At 44.1% G+C, this 12,378-nt stretch overlaps 1 protein-coding gene across 1 annotated transcript in view; it reads left to right on the forward strand.

Moving 5' to 3' along the window:
- Window positions 1-11,895: 11,895 nt before the first annotated feature.
- GRIP1 (glutamate receptor interacting protein 1) overlaps window positions 11,896-12,378 on the forward strand; it is a 323,990-nt gene continuing 323,507 nt past the window's right edge. Inside the window, exon 1 of the mRNA XM_062016662.1 lies at window positions 11,896-12,074. Within this exon, the coding sequence (XP_061872646.1) occupies window positions 12,020-12,074 (55 nt within the window). The 5' untranslated portion in view covers window positions 11,896-12,019. The remainder of the gene's footprint in view (window positions 12,075-12,378) is intronic.

Genomic DNA, 12,378 nt, shown 5'->3' on the forward strand with positions numbered 1-12,378 from the left:
TTTTCACTCAGGAGTGTGAGAGAGCTCTAGATCTTCTCTTTTCAGACCCTGAAGACACATCTCAGAGTCTCACTGGGCTAGAAGGAACAAGAAGGTGACACATAAGCAGAGCAGAATCCTCTACTTGATGGCTGCCTCTCCTGCACCAGTGAATTTCCGTGTTGAAATCTAAGAATGTGGCAGTGGCATGACTTATGTGAGTGCTTCATAAGCACAAGCATAGGTCTGAATTACCTGTATTTGTGCCCTGACAGCATAATCTGCACTACCACCAACATGAGTTGAGGCGTGCTGTTTAAGTAGACAGATTGTACTAGCTGTGTGTCTTGGAAAATGTTACAGACCTTGTCAGGCCAGGTTTAGCTAATAGTTGAATGAGAAAGCAATGACCCTACGAGTTCTGAGCTGTGGCAGCCCTGGGAGATGGGTCAGGAGTGGTAGTGCCATGCTGCAGCCTGGACCCTTGCCTGCTGGTACCTGCCTGTATGAGGTATGTCTCTTTGGACAGAGAATAGGAAGGAAGCCAGTGATGGGTGAAATGCTGTCAGAAATGCTGCCCTAGATGATTCTCTCCCTCAGAAACCTTGTATGGTGAACTGTATAACACTGGATTTCTTTCAGAGGCCTCAGAGTCTATTGTTTTGATAAATCTGAACTGGGGTATTTTCCTCCAGAAAACTTCCAATGTAAATAACCATTACAAGCCACTGGAGTGGGTTGAAACATTACATTTTAATTGTTTATAACAGCTGATTTGTTGATCCACAGAAATGGTTAGCTGCAATTTCTGGTTCTACTAGACTTCTTTTAATGAGACACTTTATTGCATTATAAAACTGCAGACCCTCTCTGCACAGTTTGTGCAGTTTCAACTTCTTTACTTTGTTGTTGAGACATTGCCGTCACACTGTTTTGGTGTCTGTAATCTATTTGATGGGTCACAAATGGGCATCAAAGATTTTTTGTTTTGTTTTTTTGAGTCAGTCTTTGTTGTTGGTTTCTGGTATTTTTGTACAGAAACCTTGTAGGAGAGAAAACAATGAATAGGCTGGGAAATAAAAAACTTTCCCAAGTAGCATAATATCATGCTACCTTCAAGTTGGATGACAGTGAAAATTACTGGCTACAAAGTTCTATTAAAACATTATTTGATATCAGTCTGCTTATTACATTATACAAGAGAAGGTTCAAAGCTACGTGTTTGCATTGGCTGCCATAGAGGTGTCACTTTCTCTGGCAGGCAAATGTTACTCGATTATCGTTACCCTCCATTTCTTCATTTTCTAGACCAATCTTTAATAAGGTTTCCAGCACTGAAGGTTCTGTTCAGCAGCAGGCTAGGTACCCATCTCCTCCTCTTTCAGAGATGAGACCACCTGGCTTCTTCCAGGACAGTCTCCACTGAGAAATGATCAAGTAGTTACCAAACAGTTCAAGTTTCCGAAAAATACACAGCTATTTTAATGTTGGTGGTATTTTTTTTACCCCTAAACATTTGGACTGTGTCATGGTAACAGCTACTTTTAGTTCTAAATTTGTTTTCTCAGACTTGATTGAAAAAAAAGTTTCCATTTATTCTCTTTAAATGTAAAATTTACTATTTTAAACTTTTAGTACCTATAAACAGTTGTACCAGTAGTTTGTGAACTGTGTTTGATTTCCTACACAAGTGGAAATTACTATATTGGTTGCCAAAAAAAAGATGTTTACCATAACAATTGATCATATTAGTTATGAAGGGGCACCTAAATGTTCAAGGCAAAAGAAAATGTGCAGTAAATACGGCATGTGTTTAAGCTTTTTAGCAGAGGGATGACAAAAAGAGAGGAAGCAGCAAAATTAGCATTCTCAGCACATATTTTGAAAAACAAGTGAGCTAAAAATAATCATACCATAAATGGGTAATGGGGGTAACCAATGGTCCATATTCTTCTGTCCAGTTAACTTTAATAGGTTTGCATGGGTACAAACATGGTTGAATACTCAAATGTACAAATTCTTGATATTAACAGTTGAACACTTCATTGTCCGAGCCACAGCTAAAGGAAAGGACATTTAAGATCCTTAAATGTAACCCTTAAAAAGTCTGTCACAATTAATCATTACTATTATTGGTAGTAGTACTATATTTGAAGAGTGCTAAAAGCAAAATGCAGTGCATTAAAAAATAGATACTTTCCAAGTGCGACTGGATGGTTACCTAGTTTGGTCAAACTAAGGAGAGACTTAATTGTGCTGCAGAAATCCAACATTCCTTTTCAGAGTGATCTGATCAGCAAGTAAACTACAGACTACAAAATTCAAAGAAGATAGCACATGCATGTCTTTTGCATCTATAAGCAAAACACAAGATCTTAATGTTTTTTGTTAAAAATTAAACTATATTCAAATTCTGATTACTAAGAGATTCTTATAAATCTTTAATCAACTTGGACATATTTATGAGGGAACAGGACAACACATATATAACGATGGTACAATTGATTCAATTTATAATTAAAATCAGTATTTTTCTGACCCAGTTTTGCACTTTCTAAGTTTGAAGAACCCCAGCAGTACTACCTAGACTTTACGATAGTGAAACATGCTGCTAGTTTTAGCTCTGAAGTGGTGCTGCTTTATGCAGATGGTTAAGGCAAGATATGTAGCAGTATGTAGTTTGAGAACCAAAAAGATTTATAATTGGATTGTGCTTATGATCAAGCAACTACATCTTATGATGGTCCAAAGGAGAAACATAACAGATATGGATAGTTCATATCAGTTTATTCTATGTGATGTCTTCCCCTTTTTGTTTTAAAGTGAGAGTATGACTCTGTATGGGTCACTGTGAGTATTGCTTTACACAGAGCCTGCTGGACTGACTGATTCAAGATAGCTCTTTTCACCCCTTTGGTGAAATTAATCATCTAATAAAACTTAGGTTTGTCTTACATCCTCTTCTGGGTCAGGGCTGTTAGCATTGGCTAATAGTAGTAATTAGTACTAAATAGTATGTCTTCTTTGTAGAAAACTTGTGATAAAATACTTATTGTACCTCTCTAATCTTAATGTTCTTTGAATGTTTTAAACAATTTATGTAACAGTCTTTGCTGCTGTAAAGTATAATTGCAGGTTTTCTTCCTTGTCTACTGCAAGGGTTACAAACACATTCTGTAAGATCATTACATTATCTAAATACCTCAGAAAAAGCTTCTCTCTGATCAACTCAATGTGCTGTATTTTGTAGGAGATGCAGATAATAGTGTAATTCACATAAATTTGCATTAATGATACTGAATTTCCTTAAAAGACTGAGTTTAATCTACATTTTGAAAAATGAAACCATGTGACCAGTGTTTTTCTGATAAGCACCTTAGCTGAGCACCAGCTTTGTAGCTGTTTGTTAAAGTAGGTAGAAAATGAAAACCTTTTCTTTAGGATTTGGAGTAAAACTTAAAAACTGTAAATGCATCTAAGCAGCTGAGGTCCCATTCTCGAAAGGCATTTGGAGCACATTTACATTGCCACATGCTTTTGTATTCCAGCTTATCTGCTTCTGCTGGCACAAGGAGTCTTTCACACCTGTAGTGTAGAGCCTACTCATACCTCTTGAGGGCTCTTCCTCCCTCATGCTACAGTTGTACAGGTTTGGTATTGGGGATGCTGGGATGCAAGGTGTCACAAAACTTACATCCATGTTAGGAAATATTTCGTACGTTACTGTGTAAAACTGAGTCCATCTTTTCTGTACCCGTGAATAATTCAGCTCTAGCCTTACTTGAGGCACTCCTGAGGCTGCGCACTTGTTGTTTTCCTTCCCTCCATCTCACTGCTGTTCATTCCACCTGTCTTCTATGTTTGCCAAGAGCTCGTACAACAGGCAGATGTTCTGTGAGATAGATGCTGGATCCTGCACAGATTAGCTATTCAGGTGTATGGTGTATCCAAGAGGAGTAGGATCATACCAGCATGGAGACCTGAGGTGACAAGCAATGGCTACAGATCTCCTGTCCCAAGAGGCAGATGCATTTCATGAGCTTGCCCTAAGCTTCTGGTAAAGGGACACTTGGGCCCTGCAGTAGAAGCAGTTGCCCCATAAAGGTGTTTACCCCTAATTGCTGTAAGTTCATGACTAGTTCAGTACTGACAAGTGATTATTTCTGGGCTAGTGAGGATGCGTGAGCCTGCCTGTGGAAATGGGTCCTTAAGGAAGTTGTATGTTGGGTTACCTGGCCTGTTAGTCCCAAACAAATTTAGGAATCAGATAAAACACGAGCACAATTACTTTAGGCAAGTTTGCAGCAATTCCATATACGCTCGGTATCAGAAATTTCCATACAATAAGCACTTTGGTAGATACAGCCTTCCAAATAACCAAAAGGGGAGGCAGAACTTTTACAGATTGTGTTTGTGGCTTTAGGAATCTCCATCCTACCCATTGCCTATGTTGTGCATCTGTGCGCCTTTGGATTTAGCTGTCTCATGTTTTGAGGAAGCAAGAAGATTTTCTCTATCTCCCTTAGAAGACAATATTTTTAATGTCCTATCTCAGACTCTTGAACTATAGCAAACAAGCTTACAGTTAGCTTACAGACTTGGTCATGCCAGCATCCTTGTGCCACACAGACATATAACCACTCTTGGATGTCAGACCTCCTGAGCTACCTACTTGTCTTTTTCTGTTCCTGTAACCTACTCCAAAATCAAGAGACACTGCTTCCCAGTATGCTGAGGCTTTAAGCAAGCTCTGGACTGACATAGGTACCCAAGTTTGAAAAATTTGTTTTTTATGTGCTGCTAAAATAAAATACTCTAATTAGTGCTTGTAACTGTTTTGTTTGCACAAAAATGAGTTTTGTAAATCAGTTGCAAAGGGCTACACAATTACCAATGTAATGAAGAAAGCAAATTATGTAAATATTAAATAGTCTGAATTATTGCTGCCTTTTTGTGCTGATATTGAAGTATAAATAAAATTAGAGCATTAACTAGAAAAGGCCCTTAAAAACTGGAATTACTTAAAACTTTCATAAGTAAGCAGCTAAAACAGGTATAAGGGAAAACATTCAAAAGTATCTGAAAGTACCTAATGATTTTTGGTGTAATTTAAGCCCCTAACCAGTATATCTACATTGCCAATGTGCCCAAACTACTGCTGATACTGAAACTCCACAAATCACAGTCATACTGACACCTGCAAGCATTTCCTTCTCCATCAGCCTTCTACCACTCTCCTAGTAAAAATATTCATATGCTTAAGCTGAATCTCCTGTATTTCGATTTGTGACCATTGCCTCTTGACCTTTGATTAGATACCACTGAGAACAGTTTGGCTCCGTTCTCTTTACTTGCCCCAGTTAGATATTTACACATGTGGATGATATTCTCCTGCCACTGCCTCTTGTCCAGGATAAACAGCTTCAATTCTCTTACTTTCACACTCCATATGTCAGGTACTCCATAACCATAATCATTTTTGTGGCCCTTTGATAGAACTCCTCCAGCATGTCCATATCTCTCTTGCACTGGGGAGCCCAGAACTGGGCTCAATACTCCAGTGTCTCACCAGAGCTGAGCAGAGCAGAAGGATCACCTTCCTCAGCCTGCTGCCAGCACTCTGCTTGGTACAGCCCAGGAGGTTGTCAGCCTTCTTTGTCTCATTGTCAGCTGCGTGTCTACCAGCACCTCCAGCTACTTTTCTGCCAAGCTGCCTTCCAGCAGCTTGGATAGGTACATGGGGTCACTCCTCCCCATGTGCAGGCCTTTGCATTTCCCTTTGCTGAACTTCATTGAATTCCTCTTTGCCCATTTCTCCAAGCTGTCGAGGTCCCTATCAGTGGAGAGCAACCATCTGGTGTAGCCATGTTTTGTGTCACCAGCAAACGCACTGAGAGTGCACTCTGTCCACTTGTCCAGGTCATTAAAGATGTTAAACAATATTGGTCCCAGTACCAAACCCTGAGGTATATGACTAGTGACTGACCACCATCTGGACTCAGTGCTGCTGATCACAAGCCTCTGTAGAGTCCCATTTGGGTGCACCAAACTGCATGATATCCACAACTTAGTGCTCTGCTGCCTGTCTGGAGGAAGGCTCCAGAATTCTATGTAATTTCTGTGGTCAGCTTTCCTTTTAAGGCATGGTTCCCAACACAGTCAAGCTGAGTTTTACAGAGAGGAGATAAAGGCTGCAGCAGAAAAGGAATGCATTTTGGGGAACAACTCAGGAAGTTAAAAGTTCAGGATCAGCCTGCAAAAAAGAATGGACAGTGAGGCATCCTGGGATGAGGGTGGCTTAGGGAAAAGACTGAAGATGACCTGGACCTGGAGGAATCAAATCCAGACCCTGGTAACTGCCATTCATTGATACAGGCATAACCAGGGAATGATTTCTGATTTCACTGTGTCTGATGAGATTGTTATTGTCGAGAATGCTGCATTTAGTGAATGGGATTTTGCCTTAGTTTTAGAGAAGACATGTATTTTCTCTTTCTCCTTTAGTCTTCCATGATCCAAGGCAGATTCATGGAGGGACAGAGAAAATGAGACAGGCCAGACATATTGATTGACAATCTGTCCTTAGAAAGGCAAGGATTACATGTAACCTGAGTGCTAAGTTTCACAAAGCTATTTTTTCCTGGGGTGCTGGTTTTGCCTGTTCTTGGTGTGCTACCTGAATGGGAGCACAGAGGTGCCAGTTGTGCTTTCGGCTCTCCTGTACAGCAGCCTGCCAGGGTTTGCTCTGGTGTCTCCAGAAGATGCAGTACTAGAGAACAGCCCATGCAAAACAAACACATTTTGGCCCCTGAAATTCCCAAGGTGTATATGCTTTCTCCATGTGCCTTTCGTGCATTTTTCGTTTAGATGCCTGTCTGCGATGAATTCTGATAAATGTATTACTTGCTTTTTCTGGCAAAAAAAGCAGTGACCTGCACCCGTGAATACTATTAATGACACTCAGCACACTTTGGGAAGCCCATTATTGGAAAGCCAGATGCTATTTCAGGCACATTAGTTATAGCCATTATCCACAAAAGTTACATGATTTATTATCTCACACATCCTCGCTAGCCCAGAAATAATCACTTGCCAGTGTTGAACTAGTCATGAACTTACAGCATTTGGGGGTAAACACCTTTATGGGGCAACTGCTTCTACTGCAGGGCGTAAGTGTCCCTTTACCAAAAGCTTAGGGCAAGCTCATGAAACGCATCTGCCTCTTGGGACAGGAGATCTGTAGCCATTGCTTGTCACCTCAGGTCTCCATGCTGGTATGATCCTACTTCTCTTGAATACACCTTACACCTGAAGAGCTAATCTGTGCAGGATCAGACATCCCCCTCGTGCTGAAGTCTGCCACTTTGCCAACCTGAGAGACATTCAAGGGGCCATAAACAGAGTGAGCAAAAGGGGCTGTGTTTTCTGTGGTTACTAAGGTGGCTACTCCTCATTGAGGATGAGAACAAATGGCTACTGCTCTGCAGCAGGATGTTCTATTATTTTTTCTTAACATTTGTTAAGAAAAGTGCTAAAATATATAGAAAAATCAGTTGTTGGTATATTCCTTATGTCCCATCTAGGAACTTTTTGATCTGATACTCAGCAATGTGAAAAACAGCTTTCAAGTTTTTCATCTTTTTAATAAAAGGAAAAGAAAGAGAAAACGAAAGAGCAGCATAGAGGGAAGACAATGCTGTATAGAGTGCACCTCTGGTTTGTCCAGTGCTCAGTTCTGGCAAGATTAGTTAATGAAAACATATCACATTTCAATATGCCTCATACACATTTATGTAACCCTTAGCAGGGATGCTCGAGTCTCAGGCACGCGTTGGTGACTGATCCATCTAGAAAGATCAGAACCTTCTCTTCCTTCCTCCCAGATGGCACAGGCAAATACTGTAGAGGTACCAACAACAATGTGGTAGGCTCAAGCATTTTCCATCTGTTCAGAATGATATGTAAGTTTCCAGAGCTCGAATGACCAGTAACCTATAGAAGTTGTAAAAATCTTATGATTATCAAAGTTATTTCAGGTCATTCCGGATTGCAATTTGCAGGAGATATTATCTTTGCCACCTTCTAAAGCTCTTGTTAATCACAAATATGTATGCAAACATGGATAGTGAGTGTCAGTCACTGAGACAAAAAAGCAAAGTTCAAAGACCTGAAAGCTGAAGCATTTCTTGTAACTTGGAGGTAATTGTTGGTTCAAATCTATAGTTACTGAGAAACATTCCAGTCCTCCAAAACTGAACCCTCAGCCTCACTATCTGCAGATTTCTCCTATCCAGCTTTTAGGGACTAAATAAGAACAGGGGAATAAAAAGAAAAGAAAAAAAGGGAAAAAAAAAAGAATCTCTTCTTTGGAGCACTCACAGAATAAAATCTTTCCTTGGGAATATTATGCTTCTTTTGCTTTGATTAATTCTAGGGCGTTATTACATATGCTTCAGATGACCTTCATGCTGCAACATCAAGTAAGAAGAAAGGATCTTTCCTTGAAAATCAAGATTCGATTAATTTAAAATTCTCTGAGGGTAATAGCCGTAGACAGAAAAGAACTGGCAAGAAGTTTATCTGCTCCTGGTGTGATGTATTCACATAAAATGCACATCTAAATCAGGTGACTGCTTTCTTCCATTACTAGCATAGGGATACTCAGAAGCAGTTGTTCGGTGTAAAACAGCTCATGTGAGTAAGAAAATGCAATTAAATTAACTTGAGCCAGGCACCCATGCAAGCTTTTCCTGTAGCACAGAAATGGGGAATTACAGAGTGTCATTGCCTGAAAGGATTTATTTGTAAAGTCTTGCATAAGACAGAGAGAAGCATACATATTCCACTCAATTATGTGAATATTGTCAGCTATTTAGTATGTATTATTCTGGAGAAGACAGCAATATTGAGAAAAATTATTACTTATCCCACATTTCTGGAACAAATCCAGATAAGCAGCTGGGATTTTATGACTCCTGCAGGACCCTGAAAAATTCCACATTCCATCCTAAGGAATTTTTGCTCACATTCAAAGTGATGGTACTATTAAAACAAAACAAAAAAGCTGGAAAATGGGTTATTGTGGACTGAAGAGTAGGGCAATCTACTACTTTATTCCTATGACCTGCAATTTTGCAGAACTCCAGGGCTGGCAAAAAATCAGCTGGAGGATCAGAACTACAGTGTTAAGGCTCAATGTTTGTTTTTCTTCAATCAAAATGGAAAGGCTGTGAGTAAGAGCTGGATGTCAGAGGTAGTAAGTAAGATTTAGGACGTGGAAGATACACAATCATCTGAAGTTTTATTTCATCCTATAGCACTTGAAAGCCGAGTTTTCTTTCAAGAAATGACAGAGGTTAGAAAAGTAAGTGCCAAAGTGATTTTTTAAAAGTAGCTGTATGGCTTCTAAACCACTTCATTGCCTTGAAATCTGTTTCCTGGGTTTGTATTCTCCAGCGACTCTTGGGACAGTTTTCAGCACCTGCTCCCTGTGTGGGTGCCTGCTGGGTTGAGCAGATGCAGAGTCTTGTCCCTCTCTCTTTCCTCTGAACCTGCCTCAGGCAGTGCAGTTGCTCTGCCTGCAAGCTCGAAAGACATCTTCTGGAAGCTTTGCCCTTTGAGCAAAGAATCTGGCTGGAGATCTTTGTTTTATAATGCTTAGAAATTCACATGCACACTTACATTTTTCTTTAGAAATACCAGTCCTTTCCCCCCTCCCTGCCCCGTGAAAGGAAGGAGAATATTACGTGTCTTGAAGAAAGGATGCAATACTTTGGATCAAAGATGCAGGAAAGCCACATTTAGCTCTCAATAGTGAGAATATCAGGCTATATATCAGGTTATTTAGCCTGGACAAGACTCTGGGGAGAACTTAGAGCAGCCTTCCAGTACCTAAAGGGGCCTACAGGAAACCCAGAGAGGGACTTTTTACAGGATCATGTCATGATAGGAAAAGGGGTAATGGCTTTAAATTATAAGAGGGTAGATTTAGAGTAGCTGTAAGGAAGTTCTTTATTATTAGGGTGGCAAGGCACTGGAACAAGTTGCCCAGAGTGATGTCTCATCCCTGGAAGTGTTCCAGGCCAGGCTGGATGGGGCTTTGGGCAACCTGGTCTAGTGGAAGGTGTCCCTGCCCATGGTGTGGGGGTTGGAACTATATGACCTTTAAGATCCCTTCCAACCCAAACCATTCTGTGATTCCATGATTCTGTATGACTCTATGATCAGCAATGACATGACTCAAACCTGACATAAACCTGATCTGACACTTCTAACTTGATAAAATGTTTTTGGTTTGTGAGCATCATGCTCTTGGGTTTTGTTCTAGGTCAGGCACTGCCTGTTTCACAGGTAGCAGGAGAGTTCCTGGCAGAGGCAACTCTTTATTGTACACTCTCACATCAGCAGAGATCCAGGATATGCATATTCCTTCCTCATTTGGATTACTGGTATCGCTTGGTGGTTCTGCCACACGTGACTACAGCATTACCAATGATGGGACCATGGCCCAAGTGCGGTCAAGGCAAAGCCAGTAGCTGCAGCTCTCATCAACAGGACTTTAATCAAGGTGCTTTCACGAGTATCAAGACACACATTCTGATTGATGCACTGGCACAAAGTCAAGGCAGAAAAATGCTGTGTCGGGAAACTGTCATTATGTTTGCAGCAGAAATTAAATCCAGGAAACTCTTCAAATCTTCATCTGAATGAAGGGTTGAATGGAGTTGTTTGGCCATGTAAAATTACATAATTTCTATAAATATGAAGAAATGACAGACAATACAAAAATCAGAACATGACTGTTAGGTAGGATGAAGCTCATATAGCAGTCCACCCCCACAAGTGTCTTGGGGGAAAAGAAGTAGCTTCACTTATATTACTATAATTATTTCAAAATAACATTTGAGTCTGGCACTTTGTATGGGTTTTGGTTGGTCGATTTTTTTTTCCTGTAAAAAAGGAAAGCAATATTAATCACTGCAGCACTGGTTTCCTATTAGGACCCGTCTGTGTTAGAAACAATTTCAGTAGCGACACTCGAGGTCTTTTGGTTGAAAGGTCGCAAGGAACTGGCTGTAATAATGCCAGAAATCTGACATGTCACCACTGGCTCCCGGACTCTTTACGGTGCGAGTTCTGGTTTAGTGGCTCAGGGGGATGCGGGGGCCGTTCCTCGGGAGCTGCTGGTATTTGAACTCTATTTCCAAGCTTTCGCACACGTGGGCGCCAGCAAGAGCTCATCTCCCTGCCGCATCCGTGAGCCGAGAGCCGCCGGCCGAGGCGAAAGGCCGAGCGGGACGGCCCTTCACGCCGCACCCGCACTTGGGCCCCCCGCACTTCGGGAGTCCGGAGGGAGCAAAACTCAGATCCTTCCACACGGGAGGAGCCGTCAGCCCCGCGGGCGTGCGCTTCCCGAGCCGCTGCGTCCACGCAGTTGGTGACACGCGTGTCACGGCTGCATCCGCGGCCCCCCCCCGCCCCCTCTCCGCCCGCGGCGTGGGAACGGCGGGGGGCAGAGCGGAGAGTCTCTCCGCGGCCTGCGCCCGCTCCGGAGGCCCCGGCCCGCACCTGGCGGCCGAGCGGCGGCCCCCGTCCCGCCCCGCCCCGCCCCACCTGGCCCCGCCGCGCCTGAGCGGAGCTGGGCCGGGCCGGGGCCGCCCGACGGCCGGCCCTCCATTGTGCGTCCCGCGGCTCGGGCGGTCCCACCTGCCGGCGGGCGGCTCGGGACGCTGCTGGGCGCCCCTCTGCACCTCCCTCTCCAGCAATCCCCCCGCCCACTCCCTCCTGTCCCCGGCTGAACCGGGCGAGCCCGCCCCGCGCCCTTCCCTCCTCCCTCGCGTCCCCCACGCCGGCAGAGCTCCGCCGCCTCCCCTCCCCCCCGTCCTTCCTCCCTCCCACCGCGCGGCCGCCGCCCCTCTGCCGCTGCCCGCCGGAGCCGCCGACTTCCCCCCGAGCGCGGGTCGCCGCCGCTGCCGCCTCTCCCTGCCATGAGACCCCTCCCGCCGCCGCCGCAGCAGAGCTGAGCGGGGAGCGCGGAGCCATGCCGGGCTGGAAGAAGAACATCCCTATCTGCCTGCAAGCCGAGCCGGAGCGAGGTGAGTGCGGAGCCCCGGCGGCGGCAGTCGCCGCGAGGGGCGGAGGGCTGCCGCGCCGCTGGGCTCTACGCCTCATCTCCGGGGCATGGCAGCAGTCGCCCCGCGGGGGAACGGGCGGGCGGGCGGCCCCGCGCCTTCCATCTTGCTCCGCCGCCGCGGCAGGAGCGGGAGGGCGCGGGGCGGCGGCGGGAGGCTGGTCCCTGGGGGCTGGTGCGGGCGGGGAGACACCGGACCGGGCCCCGCCGCCTCCGCGCCGGCAGCAACTAACTTTTCTCCGCGGTGCCGACACCCCACGCTCCCCTGG

The sequence above is a fragment of the Colius striatus genome, chromosome 1, assembly GCF_028858725.1.
Source record: "Colius striatus isolate bColStr4 chromosome 1, bColStr4.1.hap1, whole genome shotgun sequence".
NCBI classification, from domain to species: domain Eukaryota; kingdom Metazoa; phylum Chordata; class Aves; order Coliiformes; family Coliidae; genus Colius; species Colius striatus.